The sequence below is a fragment of the Podarcis gaigeae genome (genome assembly GCF_964106915.1).
Source record: "Podarcis gaigeae genome assembly, chromosome: 2".
In the NCBI taxonomy this organism is placed as follows: Eukaryota; Metazoa; Chordata; class Lepidosauria; order Squamata; family Lacertidae; genus Podarcis; species Podarcis gaigeae.
Window position 1 is genome coordinate 56,266,090 of NC_139679.1, and position 20,200 is coordinate 56,286,289.

General features: G+C 41.4%; 1 protein-coding gene across 12 annotated transcripts in view; it reads right to left on the minus strand.

Moving 5' to 3' along the window:
- ARHGAP26 (Rho GTPase activating protein 26) overlaps positions 1-20,200 on the minus strand; it is a 199,368-nt gene that overhangs the window by 98,115 nt on the left and 81,053 nt on the right. For all 12 annotated transcript variants that reach the window (XM_083728263.1, XM_083728262.1, XM_083728256.1 and 9 more), the window contains one exon: positions 1,313-1,349. In XM_083728263.1, coding sequence (XP_083584389.1) covers positions 1,313-1,349 — 37 coding nt within the window. The remainder of the gene's footprint in view (positions 1-1,312; positions 1,350-20,200) is intronic.

Consider the following 20,200-nt stretch of genomic DNA (forward strand, 5'->3'; position numbering starts at 1 on the left):
AGATGACAGGTATGTAAATCTTGTGCTGAGGAGGAGTGAAGAAATCTACGGGGAGGAAAGTGTGGATTTAAAATTACGTGCCATTTATCAATAGCAGATAAGAAGGGAAGCTGAGCTACTGTATAGTGTTCCGCCAGCCAGAGTGACCTAACAGCTGAAGGAGTTATGCTGCCTCTCAAATTTACTGGGGACAACATTCTATTTATAAATAGACACACCACCAGTCGGGATCCCTTAGGAAGAAAAGGAAAGATGATCTCACAAGGCTTTTGACTGGATGCTGCCTGCCTTAAAAAAAAGAAAAAGACAAGAGGACTCCCCCTCTTGTTGGTCTTTCCAAATATTCCTGAACTTCATGTTTAAAAAGAGGACCATCACTCATCAAATATCCCAAAGCTAAACACATACATATATAGGAATCAAAACCCAAAACAACTTTGTAATTCACTTGTAGGATAAACAAGAGCTTTGCTGCTGCAGCATCAATGCACATAGTAATGCAGGGTGGGGGAAGGCAGAAAGAGAGAGAGAGACTGAGCCAAGCAGACATTTGCAAGCAGGTTGGGCTGCTTAGAAACATGCTGGATTTTGAACAGCAGTGGGAAGAGGCTCGGGACAGCCAGCAAAAGTGCTGCAGGCACTTTGCTTTGTCCAACCACTTGGAGTCAAAGGATGAAAATATTTAAATAGCGCTACTTCAGTGTACAAAAGAGTCTTTCATCCCAACAGTTCATCTGCTTGACTAAAATCCTGGGGCTGGCTGGAGGTTTGACCAACTCCTTTTAAGCACAAAATACTGAATTTCTATTAATTATCGTTTAAGGAAGGTAAAACAAGGAACTGAGATTCAGAAATTCTTTTAGTTCTCCTTCTTGCTTCCCTTCTGCAAAACTTCTGCGCCTGGGTTTGTGTACACCGAGACAAAAGGCCGTTAAGTAACTTGCCAAAGGAAACAAAGAATTTGCCACAGAGCCAGCTCCAGAATGACTCTGCAGCTCTTGGGCTCCATCCAGTACTCACAGTGCCTCACAACATCTTAAACCATATCGCTCTTTGGTTTGATATTTAAGCATTTCACTATGTTATGAGCCGCACAATAATCGTCACCTTTTACCGTTTTCGTATTGCTTTAAAAAACTGCTAAATGATCAGAACGTTTAAAGTTTCAACATATGTGATGGCCAAAATCTGTCTGATGACTTGTTGCTTTTACTACTTGGAGAGCCACCTACTGGGTTATAAGAGACAGGGATGCAGTTCTACAAACCACTTCCTCAAACACACAGTCTTGGATGAAAAATAAGATACTTACTGCCTTCACTTTGGCTGTCTTTGTTCGAGTTATAGACCTAGAAAGTAAAGAAGAAAGCATTTAAACTTTTGCAATATTTGTACCCTAGATATACCCTAATATAATACCACTCATCATAAAATCGCCTATGCAGCATGCCTAGAAAAGTCTTGCAACCAGAAGCATGGATTGTTATCTCCCATTTAGACAAGAAATATAGAGAGATTAAAATGGGGGGGGGTCTCTTATACCACTTTACAACAAAGCATCATTAAATGGCAACCGTGGTGATGAATTAACATAAACAATCCACATTGTTTACATAAAACAAAACTTGCAGCTATTAGGAAAAGCGGTGAAAAGTGGTTTGGTGGATGCAGTATGGTATAGGATGAGATTGTGAACAATGCACTTTTTCCACATTGATGAGGGGAACAATCTTTAACAGGGGCTCCTCAAAGAGGCTGCTGATTTAGGGCTTACTTACCATAACTACATAATGAAATGAACAGACTGGATACTAGAACAAATTATTTAGCATCTGGCTCATTAAGTGAATAAGGACTGTTCCTTTTTTGAGCCACAGCAGTTGCCTATGAAGATGCTGGACACAGCAAACCAGTAGGAAAAATACTATTTCAAAGTGTTTGCAGTGGCGTGTTAAACTAGTACATGGGCATGAGTTGGGACACTCCAGAGACTTCAACAGCCCTCTCTAAATATGGATGAGAGGAAAAAACTGAATCACCCAAGACAGAATCTAAGCCCAGAAAGTAATCACAGGAACTAGCCTTTGGCGAAAAATAAATGTAAGGTTAATTGCTTTTGTTCTAAGAATTCTAAGCGTGCAGTTACAGTTATATTTTCAGGTGCCGCAAGTTTCCAAAAAACATGAATAAAGTAGGTCCCTTGGAAAGCATCATTCCTAATGAAACTAGGAGCACATGGCAAGTGCCACTAGACCACATGCAGCACCCTGAAAGCCATCTTTTCCCATCTGAACAGTTTGATGTGGCTATTTCGACCACAATCACATTTTATGGCTCGGAGCACTAAAGAAACCACAAGACCCATAAAAGTTCAGCTGCCTCTCAGAGTGAACAGCAGTGTTTTTCAAGTTACAACATTTATCCATCACAAATGCACTTTTGCATAGCAAGAATGCCACCGCAGTTGTTAACTTTGCCAATGGTTAAGCTATTTTTGCTGGTTAATTGCTCTCATTGGTTATAGGAACCTAGCTCTGTATTCTGCCCTATATAATTGTAGCATGATGTTAATAAGTCTAAAGCAAAACTGCCAGATTACTGTGGAGAATAAAAAAACTACAAGTATGGATACATTCAATATGTGCCCAGGACTATCCAAACCCCTAACAAGATTATCAGCCCTCAACTCTACCATCACGAATACAGACAATCATTCACACTCACAATTCTACAGACGTGAAAACATGAATTCACAGCACACACACCAAAGATCTGTCTCCCTCACATGTTTTCCTCTGAACCCATGGCAAAACTAAGAGAGGGAAAATCTGCACCTCCATGCCTTGAGGACAGTGTTTAGATTTTTTTTTGTACTTCTTATTTGCTCATTGTTTGCTTTTACCATCCCACACCATCTAAAAGGTTCAAAAGAAAACTGACCTGTCCAAACACAGGCATGCCTAAACCAGTCTCCCAATTGACTCAGAGATAAGAGACAAGGCTAGGGAAATAATGTTTGCAGACAATGAGTGTAGTATAGGTTAATTTCCTCCCTGCAAACAGGAAGAGTCATAGCTCAGTGTTGGGAGTACATTATTTACATGCAAGAGGACCCCACTTCAATCCTTGGCATCTCCAGGGAGGGCTAGGATAGCCATTGCCAGGGCTGGCTCAATACCTTTTGAAGTTTGAGGCAAGATGTGCCACTGATGCTTTCTGCTCACCTCACTGGTGTGCCAGCCATGCTAGGGCAGCAAGCTAGCTAGGGGTTGCAGGGCAGACCACAGGGCATACTTTTCCAGACACTTTCCACTCCTCTAAATTTGCCACCTGAGGCAGCTGCCTCATGGCAGGGCTGACACTGATCATTGCCAGTCAGAGTAGCACTGCAATACTAAGCTAGATGGACCCTTGGTCTGGACAATGGTTTTTCTGGAGTCCTATTTTCTAACTTCTACAAACTTGCTCAAACGACTTATTAAATCAGGTTGTGCTTTTACAAGTCAGCTATTACACATCAAGAACATTTATACCAAGGATGCAGAAGAACTCCAATTCCCATTCCCCCCAGCTAGCACAGCCTGTGGGCAGATATCCATCATACAGCTTAACACAAGTTCTCACAAAAATAATATTAGCTATTTGTTGCACTTGGGGAGAGCAGAGTTCTTACTGTTCTGTTCTTTTTAGTTACATTTTTCTTTTTATTGTACATATGAGCAAAACCAAAAAGGTTAAGTATTTTTAATATAACGTTTTAAATATCTGTGTATGCATGTGTGTTAAAAAGAATGTAAGATTTGCATTTCCAGATTTTTAGCTTTTAGTATTTCATGAAGTTTGAAATTATATACAGTTGGAATATGTGGTAAAATTTAACTTTTAATATCTAGATATGGGACTATTTTCTACTGTCAACTAACCTTTTCGAAATGAGAAATATACTCAGTCAAAAGATATCTATTCCTGCCTTTGAAGCCCAATCTCAGAACACTAGCAAAATATTTAGCTTTGAATAATCATAATGCAATACAAAAAAAGACTACAGATTCCTTTTCAAAGAAGGCAGAAAGAAATTACTTGTTCAGCTTTGGAAAGCTGGTGGAATGACACAGTAGGAAATAGAAAAGGCTGCTGTCAGCAAAAGCATTTTCTTCCAAGGCATAACATTTATATTGTTAAGCATTCTCCACCAACCCAAGCGGTGAGAAGTCCAAGAATAGCACTACAGAGTTTAGTTTTCTTTGGAAGAGAGCACACTGGAGACTTAGTGAGTCTCTGTAATATTTGTTTTATTTACAAACATGCCAGCAGAACATAGCAGAAGCTGGTCCTGCCTCAGATTCCAAAAGACAGCAACTGCTTGAACCATCCCTCCTTCCTCTCATTCCACCACAAGCTGCTCCACAATCCAGCTGAGCTCCAGTTCAAAAAGCTCCCAGATCTCTTTCCCCATGTTAATTCCTGTGCCCCTGACTAGCTCAAGGGTGCCACCTTCAAAATGCAGAGGCACAACGTCCAATCAGTTAGCTCCTATTCATCATTCACACCTGACTATTAGAAACTTTACATAGTTTGGTCATTTAAACATCTATTATATGAACCTTGTCAAAACTAGCAAAGAATTAAACAGAATTATTGAGTGATTGGAAGTTCAGGGCCTACAATGGTCTGCCACTGAGGCACCATTCAGGTCCACATCTCAGCTTTGTTTTACAGATGCTTCCAGAGGAAGCAGGGAATCCTAGCTTTGTTCATTTTATTTCAGATAAAATGAAGTGATGCAAAACTTCATCTAGCTTTTCTACCTTGCGTGAACCAATTTCTAGGACCCTTACATACTCTCTAAGGGAGCTGTGGTGGTGGTGAGTAGGACTCAAAATTGAAAAGGAAAGTGGAAAATAAGAGCTAATAGGAAGACACGAAGTGCTCCTGGAAGAAACAATCATTATTTACGAAATACCAGAGTTTAACATCAATTGTCCTTTAGTTCACAAATCTACCAACAGCTCCAATCTGCTATACAAGAGACACACTTCCGCTCCAATTAATGTATCCAAGCTAATGAAGCAGAAAACAGAAAGCGAGACGATACTTCTATTTCCGGCTATGAACTGCAAAAGCCTTGTGAACTTGCAAGCTGACCCTATGTTGATGTTTGCCACAATTGCATGTGCCTGAAAGAGAAGATGGTTGGGTCTATATATAGAATGTCCTCTTCCCAATCAATAGAAAACAGGCAGCTTTAGCCTATGTGTCACCCTGAAGGGGCTGACTGATGTTCTTAAGAACCAATGGATTGATCCTCTATTTTTCATGGGTTTACAGGACCCTTGCTTACAGGCTGCACCACCAGCAACGGACGGGGAAGACAGGGCACATTCACACTATGACTTCTGTTCAAAAAAGCAAAGGATAGCTGTCTATGAAAGTGAAGGAATAAAAGAGAGGTCACGCAACGCCGTCCCCCCATCCTCTGAACACGATGAAAGAATGTGTAAGAAACATCATAGACCCATGCTGGTTGATGCCATCCATGCATACATCCTGCCATTGCCAATGAAGAGCGGGGTTCACAAATTGGATAGGTCTAATCTGGCTCCCCTCTCATGTAGAGGAACCCAAATGCACACATTAGTAAGTGTCTGTAGGGCAGGGCTATTCTGCACACACATCCTTTCTACATGTGTTGCAATGGGCCATTTGGATCTTGCCACTGGTATGCTGCTTTGCCAATATTAGATGTGTGCTGGAAGGAAGTGGGCAGAGATGAAGACTGTGACACAAGCAGGGAGGGGACAGGACACAATGTCTTTTACATATTAAAGTTACATGTGGGTGTGGGCAGGGATACCCCCAGCTTTCTGCCACCAGTGCATTTACCAGCCATTCCCTCCTTCCCCAGCCACACAATCAGTGACCTTGAGAAGGGGCCCTCCACACATGCCAGTGTTCTTACACACAGCTACTCCACCTGACCAAGATCTCCGTTTGTGTGGAGCAAGCAGCAACTATCTGCACAGGGTAGTCTCTTCTCATGGTCAGCAAATGTATGGCCAGCAGAAGGCATAGCTGGCGGGGCAGAAGGTCCAGTCCACATGGCTCCCCGGCCTTCTCAGGTGTTTCCTGTGTGTGTTGTTGGTCAATTCAACCCCGCTAAAACTATCTAAGATACATTTAAGACTGGCTATAATGGCAGTGTTGAAGGTGGCATCAGGGTAATATTTAGGGGGGCACAGCAATATTTCTGTCAGAGCAAGCATTTCAGCTAGCCAGATGGAATAATCTCCCCTTTCATTCCCCCATGTGCTGTTCTGGGGATTCACTGACGGCAAAACCCACTTTTTTAGGGGGCAAACCCAGGGAAATGACTGAATATTTATCCAAAACACAAGAGGCTATTAAAAAGAAATTTTAGCCATTTCCCACGAAATCTGAAGAGGCTCTGTGGAGCTCTTCCCTGAAAAGCTTGATCTTGTTTTCCCATACAGCTTTGCTGCCATGCTGGCTGGAGCTCATGGGAGTGGTAGTCTAAAACATCTGGATGGTACCAGGTAGGGGATGGGAGAGGTAGTAAGAACAGGGTCTGTCTGCAAAGTTTCGTCTCTCACATAGCAGGTGAGAAATGCAAATCTTTCAGGAGACTTTGCAGGGAGCATTTCCCCACTCCACTCCACTGCCAGTACAGCTAGCCCTGAAAGTGTTCTCTGGTATCTCTCTAAGGAATAGAGCAAGATGGATAGAAATTGCATTTAGAACAGCATCTAAAAAAACCTGGAAGACAAAAAGGGTTTTAAGAGTGTAACATACTACAATGAATTATTTAGTGCTTTCTCTCTGTGATGATGATGACAGAAGACCAACTTGGCTCCTACCCAAAGCGTTTTTATAGGAATGTTGCTTTTCTAGCATGTTTAACTGACTGAGCTGAGAAACAGGCAACTTTTTTTGGGGGGGGGGGGGAATCAATCATCTAATAGGTCCAAAACTGAGACCATTAGTAATTTTACTACTCTTCCCTTTTCTTCTTTCAAATAAATCCTCAACCAGGTTAGGATGAGCAAGGTATGCATAAATAGATAGATGGCATTGTTAAATAGCACAAAGTGGGAATTCCTTTAACAAGTTTATACACTGGAAACAAGTACATTTTACACCAGTGCGGCGGCAAGTGATCTGATCTTTATAGGCCAAATAGTTTTCTAAACTATGAAGGCAATGGTATATTTATCAGGATATAAATCAGGTAGTTGCTAAAGGAAAACAAAATGTTTGGCCACAGATTTATATTACAAGTTCCATTGCTGGCATATTGTGGCATTATTTTAAGGAATGGAAACTCTGTGGAGATAATCACTGGAAATGTTTTGTTTACATGGAGATGGAAGAGCGCTTTGCCTTTGGCAGCACAAATAAATAAATAAATAAATAACACTGAAGTCAGCCCATGAGCAAATCCTCACTATCAGAGGGTTGATTTTTATATCTGACACCCAGACATACTTGGCACTCTGTCAGAAAAAGGCAGCCAACCTTGGATGGCAGCCCAGCAGAAGGATGCTGGCACAACACAGAGCAGTGAAGGTGCAAGTCCAAAATAGCAACTCTCCTTTTCTGAATACAAGACACCTGGCAACCTTGGTGAAATTATTCCTAAACTGCTGGCTTCATCTTATCAGCTCTGTTTTTGTCTTGTCTGATGGCCAAGTTTATATGTTCCAGGCCACTCTCTCCGCCTCCCACCACCACCACCAAGGCCAGCCTCTGCTATTTGGCAGCTTAATTTTGTAGCCCCAACAAAAGAGTTTTCTGAGCCAGAAGTGTCTATTACCAGGAAGAAAGCCTCCTATTTCCAGAGAAGTCCAGTTACAACTCCCACCCTAATATCAGCCACACCAACACCAAGGGGAAAAACAAAACACAGCACCGATTCTAACGTAAGGAGCTTGGAAAGCAAACTGATTTTATTGTGGGATTGTCCGAGAAATATCTGCTCAGTCCTGTAGTCACCTGCAGAAATCCAAATAAGAAAGCAGTTTAGCATGTCTAGGTTTTACTCCTATGTTTCACTTCAGCTTCAGTATAACCCACATTGTCTGGTTACCCATAATGCAAGCATCCTCAACCAGATGTCAAGCTTGGGTGTTGCATTTGAGGTAATCTAAAATGGCAAGCAGCCACCATAGATCAAAGCCAAGCACCAGAAAATCTGATTCAAAAGTGGTGGCGGCAGCAGATACCACCACTGACCTAGGAAACACATCCAGTCCAGGAGCAGGTGAGTGATGGGTGGCAGCGGTAATGTATGATGGTGGCAACATACAACAGCATCAGGTTGGGGACCAGGCTGGAAGCAGGTTCAGGCCATTGCAAAGGACCTCTAAACTCAGACGCCACATCTGAAGTGGAGAGAGCCTATGCGCATTGAGCTACTACATGCGCAGCCAAATGAAATAAACACATGAAGGATGAGGGGCCAGGAAATAACATTGAGCATGGCCCCCCTTTCCCTAATTCAATTTTCATCAGAAATCTCATGGTTATTTTTAAACAAAATATATAAGGCAGAACCACTTAAATATATTTTTGGGAAGTTGGTGCCTGTTTGAATGCATGGCAAGGGTAGCATAATAAAGGAAAATAGTTCTCTTTATTCTTATTCAGTCATCAACTTAGTATCTGGAGACAGGCCAGAAATAAGACACACGGTGCATTGTTGACTCCCCAGATAATACAGACAGTGCTCTCTTCTGCTTATTTGTCATCCCACAAGAACTTCAGAGTTGTGCTAAGGTTTCCTTCCAAGTCTGACTCCACCCTTCCCTTTAAAAAAAATGAGACGGTATTACTAAGTTAGGGACCAAAAGCCACACGCCGTTAGCTGCAAAAGCACCCCCACCAGTATTCAAGAAAGCATCTTAAGATAAATTGACCTTGGCTACAAAATGAAAGCAGACAGTTATTCCAGTAAAAACCTCACATGGAGCAGCATCTGAAACAGATAACAAATGCAAAGAATTTCAGTACGCTGCATTAGCTTCATCTTTCATCACCTGTACCACTGGGGGAAACGCAGGTGCAGTTTTTCCTCTGTGCACAGGTCTGAGTTATGTGCCACTCCAAATGGGGAGATAAGAAGAACCCAGTGCACATTGGTAAGTAGATCTGTTGGAAAACATGTGCGTGGTCAATGCAAACTATCATGACTAGGGAACACTAGACAGAAAGAATGAAGGTGTATCTGCCACCCAGTGAATTTCTCGATGCATGTGTGAATACTTCCAAGAATTCTGTGTCACTGTATCATTGTACTTGGTGTTTCCACAGCCAGAACTGGCTGGCTGCAAGCATTTTTAGGGCATGGAAACCTTACAGTTAAATAAAGTCCCTTTGCATAGAAGTTCAGTAGGTCAGCTTAAAAAAAAACAAAAACTTTCTGGAAGTTTACCATGACTTTGGTGCTTAGAGGAAAATGCTTGTTTTAATGTGAAGCTGTCTGCTTTTATGTTTTAAGGGTTGAGGATTTCTTTTTTAACCATTAAATAATATATTTATTGTAAAAACAAAAAAATTCCTTCCAGTAGCACCTTAAAGACCAACTAAGTCAGTTCTTGGTATGAGCTTTCGTGTGCATGCACACTTCTTCAGATACCACACGAAAGCTCATACCAAGAACTGACTTAGTTGGTCTTTAAGGTGCTACTGGAAGGAATTTTTTTGTTTTGACTATGGCAGACCAACACGGCTACCTATCTGTATATTTATTGTAGTGCTTTATGTTATCTTGCAAGCTGTGCCAAGGGATTGAACCCTGAGGCAGCACAGAAATTCCAAAGCTACCAGCAGGTAAGAATAAATGAGCTCAATTTGTCTTAATGCATTTCTCCTTGCACATTACCTGCAATTGCGTCAGACTGTGGGGTAGGGTGAGGATCAGCAGTGAACATCTGTATATTCTAAAGCATTGGATGATGAAAGTATGTATTTGTTTCTCTGCGGCAGGTTCAAGTGGGAAATATTAGATGACATAAGGCTTAAATTTAAAAGAAAGAACAAAATTAATTAATTAATGAAACACCGTGTGTGTGTGTGTGTGTGTGTGTGTGTGTGTGTGTGTGTTTCAAGGCAATTAACATAAGAGCCCCACTGGATAAAGCCAACGGCCCATTAAGTCCAACATCCTGTTCTCAAAGCTGCTAACCAGGTGCCTGTGGGAAGCCCACAAGGAGGACCTGAGGGCAGCAACACTCTTCCCACGTGTGATTCCTAGAAACTGGCATCGGGAGCCATACCACTGCCGATATGGAGGTAGCGCACAGCCATCGTGGCCAATAGCCATCAATAGCCTGATTCTCCAAGAATTTGTCTAAGCTCCTTTTAAAGCCATCCAAAGTTGGTGCCAATTACCACATCTTCTATCTTCCTACAATTTCAGTGCAGCCCGATTATGAGAGGCAAATGAAATACAGGGGCGGGGGGGGGGGAGGAATCAGATGGCAGAGCCAGATGTTGTTTACTAATTTACCATGCACAGAATGAGGTACCCATCATTGTGACCTCCTTTTCCAGCAGAGCTGTCAAAATGCAAACCCAACACACAATGCTGTTTATATTTGCACTGTCAGCAAATAAGGTGTTCCAGATCTAATCAGCCTATAAGCATGCAGAAGCACCTGTGCAGGCTGAATCTGAAGTTCAAGCAAAGTTCAGTGGGTTGTTTGGGCCAGACAAGCTAAATTAAACAAACAGAAAGGGAAGAAAAACCACAACAATAGAGAGGAGGGAAAACAGTGATTTGGAGCACTGAACTGGAATGAGTATGGTCTCTCTCTCTCTCTCTCTCTCTCTCTCTCTCTCTGTGTGTGTGTGTGTGTGTGCGCGCGCACGTTTTAAAGTGGGTGAGAGAAAATACCATGAAAAGGAACAGAAATTCCAGTTGGAGGGAGAGAGGGAGCAACTAATTCAAAAATGGCAGATTAGTTCCAACAGGAAAAAGCTCACCAACTTCATACAAGATGATGTAAATCTACAAAAGCTTCTTCCTTTACCTCTTACAAAAACAAACTCCAAAGCCAAAGTGTTTGGAAGAGAATAGAGAGGAACGAACAATGACAAATCACAGAAGGACAGCAATTAATAATGACGGTGAATGCTGTGAGCGCTGTCTCACTTGCCCAGACACAAAAACCGTTCACTAGAGACTTTGCCAAAAGCAACCCATGCAAAGCTAGCAAGTTCCAAAAGGAGAATGTCAGAAGGGAAGACCAAGATTTAAAAGGTTTATGCACGCTTAAGGTTTGGAAACGTTCAGATGCTGCTTCACGATCCTTTGCACCTCGGCTATTTATTAAAAATTACTGTGCCTGAGTTATTCACTTAAACTCACAAATATGATGTGTTAGAGAAGGGTGGCAGCAAACCAAATTATTCTTTGGGAAATGGGACCTTTTAAAAGTAAAAATTAAAAAACCCACTGCTTAGATGATTGAAAACACAATGCAATGCAACCCTTTTCTATTCCAGATGCATCTGAGTGATGGCATACTATTGGGAAATAATTTGAATTAAAATATTTAGCATTAATATCATACTGCTAAAAGTGACATAATTAAGCTCTTGCTGCTTGGATGATTAGAATATTATATGTCATATATGTCAAATTTGTCAAATTTTAATTTATTTTTCTTGCTCTATTACATTATTGTCATTGTGTGGAGAAGTATTGTTTCTGTCTGTTACTATGTTATGTATTTTTGTGTTTCTATATTGTAAACTGCCATGTGATGCTCAGCTGACAAGGTGCCCCATGATATTCTTGTAAAGAAGCTGGTAAAATGCGGTCTTGACTATGCTACCACTCAGTGGATTTGTAACTGGCTGACTGACTGAATCCAAAGGGTGCTCATCAATGGTTCTTCTTCATCCTGGAGAAGAGTGATTAGTGGGGTGCCACAGGGTTCTGTCTTGGGCCCGGTCTTATTCAACATCTTTATCAACAACTTAGAATCATAGAATCATAGAACTGTAGACTTGGATGATGGACTCAAGGGCATCCTGATCAAATTTGCAGATGACACCAAACTGGGAGGGGTGACTAACACCCCACAGGACAGGATCACACTTCGAAACGACCTTGACAGATTAGAGAACTGGGCCAAAACAAACAAGATGAATTTTAACAGGGAGAAATGTAAAGTATTGCACTTGGGCAAAAAAAAATATGAGAGGCACAAATACAAGATGGGTGACACCTGACTTGAGAGCAGTACATGTGAAAAGGATCTAGGAGTCTTGGTTGACCACAAACTTGACATGAGCCAACAGTGTGACGCGGCAGCTAAAAAAGCCAATGCAATTCTGGGCTGCATCAATAGGAGTATAGCATCAAGATCAAGGGAAGTAATAGTGCCACTGTATTCTGCTCTGGTGAGACCTCACCTGGAGTACTGTGTCCAGTTCTGGGCACCACAGTTCAAGAAGGACACTGACAAACTGGAACGTGTCCAGAGGAGGGCAACCAAAATGGTCAAAGGCCTGGACACGATGCCTTATGAGGAACGGCTAAGGGAGCTGGGCATGTTTAGCCTGGAGAAGAGGAGGTTAAGGGGTGATATGATAGCCATGTTCAAATATATAAAAGGATGTCACATAGAGGAGGGAGAAAGGTTGTTTTCTGCTGCTCCAGAGAAGCAGACATGGAGCAATGGATCCAAACTACAAGAAGATTCCACCTAAACATTAGGAAGAACTTCCTGACAGTAAGAGCTGTTCAACAGTGGAATTTGCTGCCAAGGAGTGTGGTGGAGTCTCCTTCTTTGGAAGTCTTTAAGCAGAGGCTTGACAACCATATGTAGGAGTGCTCTGATGGTGTTTCCTGCTTGGCAGGGGGTTGGACTCGATGGCCATTGTGGTCTCTTCCAACTCTATGATTCTATGATTCTAAATAATAGCAATAATAATCACTGTTTATCCTAACTATAATCTATTTCTGCAAGGTGATTTATATAGATGAAATATTATTGTGCAAATTGTTGTGGATCTTTTGTTATCCACTGAAATAAATCGGAAAAAATACTGTGCATATGTGCAAGCACAAGCTTATACATTAAGTTATTTTTAGAGCATTTTCCCACTGAGTGTGTATACTGAAAAGGTCAATTTGGAATTTCACTCTGCAGTGATTTTTTATTGGAAACCTTCTTTGGTTTCTCCTGGCCAATCAGGAACTGTGACAAGGGTGCTGATTCAGCAATATGCAACCAGGTCCAACAATCTTTGTCCTTCCTTGCCTGTGTTTCAGAACATTTGAGGAGACATTTTTCAGGCATCTAGAATACCTGTTAATCTCATCCCTATTTCAGTACCTTGTTGGAGGCTATTGGAGCAGGTGGGGTTGACTAGGCTGGATAGAGCTCGCCCCCAGCACAGCAAGAGAGTGTAGGAAGCACACTACAAGAAAGAAATGGTCATCACATCTCTGGCATGTTTTGATATCTGAGTAGCAATCTAAGATGATGTTGATCCCGCACACAAGTGCAGTGAGCATCTTAGGTAGGGGGACATGCTGCAGAAATGCCATGAGACGGATAGGAAAATAGAGCTTCCATGACTTTTTCAACTGTCTCAGTCAATTCGGCATCAAGCTTTCATACAATACTCAGGCTGGGGATCAAGATTCTGTTTTGAGTTCAACAAGAACAACTTAGAGCACATTAGAACGTATCCTGCAAGGCTTCAGAGCAGACCCAATACATTTTGCTTCCTGATGTAATGGATTAAATGGTGTGCCCCTCAGTCCTCTGGCTAGATTGGCAGTTGAATATTTCAACTCTGGTGGTGGGGCAACATTCTCCACCGCACATGAGGGCAGCACACTAGCTTAGGTGGAGCAGAGCAGGTGGTGTGTAACTGTACACTCAGTATCTTCTACCTAATACAGGCACCCCATTTTACCCTATGGTAGGCCCAGTCCAGTTTGCTTCATTTGGGTGTTGCTCAACTTTCTACACCCAATTCCATGTTTCGGACTCCATGTGATTATTTTTCATGAGCTCCTAGAAAGTCAGCTCACCAATTCTACACCACGAACAACAGGCAATTATATGGGCCTTTGTACAAAGTATGCATGCCAAAGACATGGGGGAACAGGGATAAATCAATAATTAAATTAAATCAATAAAGCAATAATTAAAGATCAGAAGACAAGAGATTATTTATCCTGTGCTATAAATAACACTTCTAGCTATCGTGAAATGCACACACCACATACATGAAAATACGCTGGTGGGTTGCTGTTTTGTTTTTTTTGCATATCCAAGTTAAACTTTGAATGTACAGGGCCTTACGAACTTTCTATGTGTTTTATTAAGGATGGATAAATGAATCAGTGTATTTCCAATGTAGTCCGTTTTGCTGTGTTTCCTCAAATTACACGTTTTGGAGCATATTTTTGTTCAGCATAGCACATCTTTAAATACGTTTTCAACTGAGAGCTGCACTGGACCATTCAGGAAGTTCAAAAGCTATTGGATAATGAAGGCATTAGGGAGATGCAGATCAAGATTTTCAAAAATCTAATTCCACACACACAAATAATACACCAGTCACATCCACATTGTCTCTGCTTGAGTAGGATCTAATAAAAAGCTCCATTCTTAGCACCCTGTTGCCCACATTTGCCAGCAGGGTGGGCATGAGAAAGAAGCCGGCAAGCAGTTCAAGAGGACACCAGCAACAGGTATTCACTGACATACTGCCTCTGATCCTGGAGATTAAATATAGCCATAATGACTAAAAGCCACTGATAGCCTTATCCTCCACGAATTTACCTAATCCCCTTTTAAAGCTATATACACTGGTAACCATCACTACATCTTGGGGCAGCAACTTCCAGAAATTAATTGTGTGCAGTTTTGAACTCCTCTCTCTTGTCTGACGTGAATCTCCAGTCAATTAATGTCATTGTGTAACCACAAGGGCCAGTATTGGAAGTAACATTAGGGAAGGATATAAATAAAATACGTAATACTATGAGAAAGAGACACAAAAATATATTGATCCTCTTTCTCCACAGTGTGCATAGTTTTATAAAGTGCTATCATGTCCCCCTCTAGCCATTTTTGTTCTCTCTTGCAACCCGAAGGAATGCTCCAAGTCAGCACATAAAGAAAGGAAAAGCCAGGCTGAGATCAGGGAACTTCAGACTATTGGGAAACATGTTGTCTTGATGGGATGTGAACTTCACATTGGATGTGTGGGATCAGCTCTTTGTTTCAAGTGAAAATTATTCTGAGTAACAGCCAAACTAATACCCTGGCTGAGGTAAACTTTTGATCTGTCATATTGTATTGTATTTTGAATTCATATCATCATTCTTGCTTCCTTTGGTCCAATCCAATATGTCTAGGTAAGGACTGGGAATACTGTGGAACTAAAATCAATCAGCTGTAGCACCAGCCATAGTCATAATATGAATGTTTATTTATGACAGGAAAAAATAGTTTTCCATTCTGTCAATATTATATCCAGTTTGAAAATAAAACATAATTAAGGCTATCCCCCCCACACACACACACACACAAACGTGGTTTTTGGAATGTATTCCAGTTAGGTCCAGTATTGACATAATACTTTCTCATTGACTAAGCATAGTTACGAGACCAAGAGCACCTTGCAGGTTCACATCTACCTCTTCTTTGTCACCTGTCCCCACCTCTCATTTTTGAAGTAACCACACTGCTCTTTTTATTAACACTTAAGTTTCAAACCAGTTTGCAATGCTGATTAAAACATGAGTTGGCAAACCGTGGTTTGTGCTAACTACTGTTACAGAAATCACCTATACAGATAGAACATTACCCATGTTTAGCTCTGAAAATGAAAAGAGGGTGAGGCTTTGCATGTAATAGAAAGGAGGAAGAAGAAATGAGTGCACACATTTGAAAATGAAGGAGGATGAGACAGCAGCACAGAAGCTTGCAAGACGTTACCAATTACGGATGCATCAGGTTTCACTGGTACAGCAGATTTTTGTTAAAGGGGTATAAACAATGCTGAATAAATAGATAAATGCACAGATCCCCTTAAACAGAAAGGCTATCTTCAAACAACTGCTTACATTCAGAAATCTACTCCTGAAACCCTCAGTGTCACTGTAGATTGTCCCCAAAGCTAGTATATTGCCTACTGTTCTACACCCATTTTTAGCCTCTGGATTTCTAATCCACTTTGTGAGATAAATCTCACACGCCACACCATGCTTACGCCATGGGGGCCTGGGAATTATGAATTACTGCCCTGTACAAATCAACCAAATGTCAGCCCAGATTTATTTAAAGAAATTTGAAGTATGACCCTAATCAAAACACGCACGTCATGTTTGGGTCATGTTAAAAGAATCGCATTTGTTATGCTCAGTGAAAGGAAAATAAAAAGAGATCGTTTAGCAACCTGGGAAGCTACAAAAACACCGGAGAAGAGTTGAAAGTCATTAGTATGGCGACAACAGATCACCATGGAAACATACAAGCCTAACAGCGACTGCATCCACAGAGCCCACTTCTCATTGCTGCTTCTTTAAACCAGTGAGGGGTGAGGTTCCATGGAAAAAAGAAATCAGCATCAGCTTCTTATACCAAGCAAACTTTACACTGCCAATACTTCAACTTACTCCGCCAAAAACAAAGCTAGGTTGAATAAGAAAATGGGTAGGAACATAGTTGGCAGGAGGGGCTGGGGAAGAGGAGGGGACATGCACAAAAGAACTGAGAAGGCGAAGGGGGTGGGGGGAACCATCTATCATAGGAAAATAAGCACAGGGAAGGAAAAATCCCAATCTAGGAAGTTTTGACCATCGCAAAGGGACTGAAAATAATTAGGCACTTTAAAGAAGGGTGAAGATCACCCCCCCCCCCCCGCTTCTGCAGGAGTTTGTGGTTTCACCAAATATTTTGGTTTTGTTGTGTATTTTGTCTGTGCTGCAGATGCTAGGCAAATGAAGCGGTTCTGTCACAGAGAGTAAAACCAGGGCAGTAAGAGCAAGAGTAGAAAATTTAACTTCCAATAGCAACAGAAGGGTTTTATTAAAAAAAAAAAAGTTGAAGAGGTCTGGCTTGCAGAGAAAACACGCTACACAGGGATGGGCTGGCAGCTGTGCACACAAGTAGTCTGTTCTCATCTGTCACTGTTTGATCATTACTCAAGAGGCAAAACTGGCGGGGGGGGGGAGGGGACCAGTGGAGCATTTATACAGAATACTCAGTGGAGATTCCTGGGGCTGGAGAAGGCAGGAGAGCTCCTCCATTTCCTGCAGGAGGCATTAGCAATACCCATTTGGCGCTGACATTGTGACGAAGGAGGCTGGAAGGAATGGGATTCATCAATACGTGGCACTTTTCTACACACTCGTTTTCCTCAGTCACATCAAGGGTTTAAACACAAATCAGGTGGACCCAATTTGACCCCAGTGTTTTGCTTCAACCTCCTTTTAAAGCTATAAGATACTAAAACTGTGGGAGAAAGAGACCTTATAAAATACATATATTAAAGCTACTGAATTCTGCCCAACACCAGAGCTCTCACGTGGTTCAGGACAAGACATCACATCAACGTAAGCAACCAGAAAGTCTCACTTCACCATCTAGTGGACAAAAGCCTACACAGCAGTCACTGTGAACACTACTCTCCTGCCTCCATTTTGTGCTTAACCCACAAGCCTCATTTCATCAATCTACATTCTACAGCTGTTTGGATCGAGCTTCTTTCCCGGCCCTCAAAAGATCAACAGGCCAGAGTGCTTGCAGCTGAATAAGTAGGAAGATTTTATTCCACTGGACCAGTCAACATGGGGCGCTTCATACTTTTTCTGCATGTACGAGGACTGGATGTGGTAAATAACATCATATTTGTATTTCCAAACACATATGCACCACAGGCAAATGTTGTAGGGAACTCTTAAGGTTGTAGCTTCGTATGATACATGCCTTTAGCACCTGTTTTTCTGACATAATATATAAAGCAGCTCTGAGTGAAATATCCCATCCTCATCCAGAAAGGGATTATATGTAAAACCTTAGATAAAAAGCACACTTAAATATAAATGCATCACATAAAAAACTTGGGTACATGTTGGAACTGAGCTCTCCTTGACACCCTCAGATTTCTGTAACAAGATTTGGTGTTACTGCTTTGATATTCCTGGTTTAATCAAAGCAGTTAAGAGCAGAAGGCTAGCTGAATCTCTTGATTGCTAAGAGAAACAAACACCACAGCTGGTCAGGATTGCCTTTGCCTATATGATTCAAAGTCCTTTTCAGAGCCCCTCAGCCAGGAATAATCCAGTGAGGGACTACTTGGAACAGGGCATTCAACATCAGCACTGAGTCTTTGGATCTCCCTGCCAAATGAGGCTCAGCTTGCTATTTCTCTATCAACGTTCAGGTGGCTGGCAAAGACAGCTCCTTTTCAAAGAACCTTTGAGTTTCCTGCTGAGATTTTGCACACTACTCCATGTCCTCTCGTGTGGAGAGGTTGGTTTTTTGTCTCTGCTGTTTGCTTCTGATGCTGGCTATGGAGCCATGGGGGCCTTTTGAGCCAAAGGCAGGATGAAAGTACTTTAATTAATTAAATTACTACACCATCCCTTCACTTAAAAAAAAATTCCATGTTAATTGAACACACACCAGTCATGTAGCTGACTATAGTAAGTATGCTATTTTCAAATAATTCCCTTTCCCATGCCTTATATCTTCTAAAACCAGCGCAGAAGCATAACCCATCAAAGAAAATACAAAGGAACACAGAAAGCTGCTGTATATAGAGTCAGGCCATTCAGCTCAGTACTGTCAGCTTGAACTGGCAAAAGCTCTCCAGGATTCCATACAAGCTATCTTCCCGCTCTACCTGGAGATAACAAGGATTGAATCTGGGACCTTCTGCATGTGAAGGCAAATGGTCTACCGCTAAGCTATGAATGGACTAAAATAGTAATATGATAAAGAGTAGTTTGTTGCCATCAAAAAGAATCAAGGATGCCCAGCACCATTGATCTCATTCACAATAATCATGCATGATATTGGTGGTGGACAATGGCACTCCTTAGGGAATGAAAAACTTATGTGGTCCTGTGGTAGTTTGCACAAACAAGCACTTCCTGAGAGTAAGCTTTAAACAGGTAGTTTCTTTTGCAGCTATATCAAACTGTATGCAATTAGCATTATCTGCTGATCTACCGATAACTGCTGACCTCAGGTTTCACATGAGGGTATTCTGGGAAATTGAGGCTCTTGGTATCCTGTGCTATTAGAATATTAATCTGTATGTTTGGTTCCTCTCCTGGCTTCTGCTGGCTCTAGTGTAGATATATCCACGTTAACAGTATGTCTGAATGGTTTGGTGTATTTGCTGGGAGAAAGAAGGTGCAAAAAATTATAAATTAAAAAGATAAAACAGCTCATGGTTTGCTGTATGTGTGCTAGGGATTTTCATACTTTTCAGCAGACAGTTACACATTGCCACAGAAAGCATTGCTGTTTTGTAACTTTTCTTCATTTCCTTTATTTCATAAGGTTATCCATTGTTTATGTTGCAATTAGCATTGCTTTCGGAATCAATAAAGGCTTTTGGTTTAGGTGACTAATTTGAACTTTACAGGGCCTGGTGAATCAGGACTCAGCAGCTCACCATCAGCATGCAGAGACGTGTAAATATGATGGTCAGCAGCTAAGGGACACAATGCTCTGAGCACATTTGGAGACAGGCAATGAGAATCTCAGAGCAGGGAAATTGCTTTGCTACATTTTGACCAAACATCCAGTACTACTTATTCTTTTACACAGAATATCCTGGAATACGTTGCTGTTGTTTATATAAAAGCTTCTATTAAGTTGCCAGTGAGACCAGCACCAGCCATCTTGATACTTCTACCCTCCTCTGGAGGACAGATGAGAGAGTCAGCTGTGAATCCCAGAGCTCAAAGAGAATACTCCTCCCCCCTCTGAATTGTATTTATGTTTTAAAAGAAAACATCTAAGTACGGATCAAAATAAAAATAAAGTTCAGATTATTTCCTTGTAGTTTGAATTTAGTTCGTGTTCGTTGAATTGTTGATTTTGTCCAAAAAAATTTCTTAATACATTTTGTACACTGGTTTATAGCCCCCAGTGTTTTGTATTTTGACAATAAGTGGACATTTGTTGTAAGC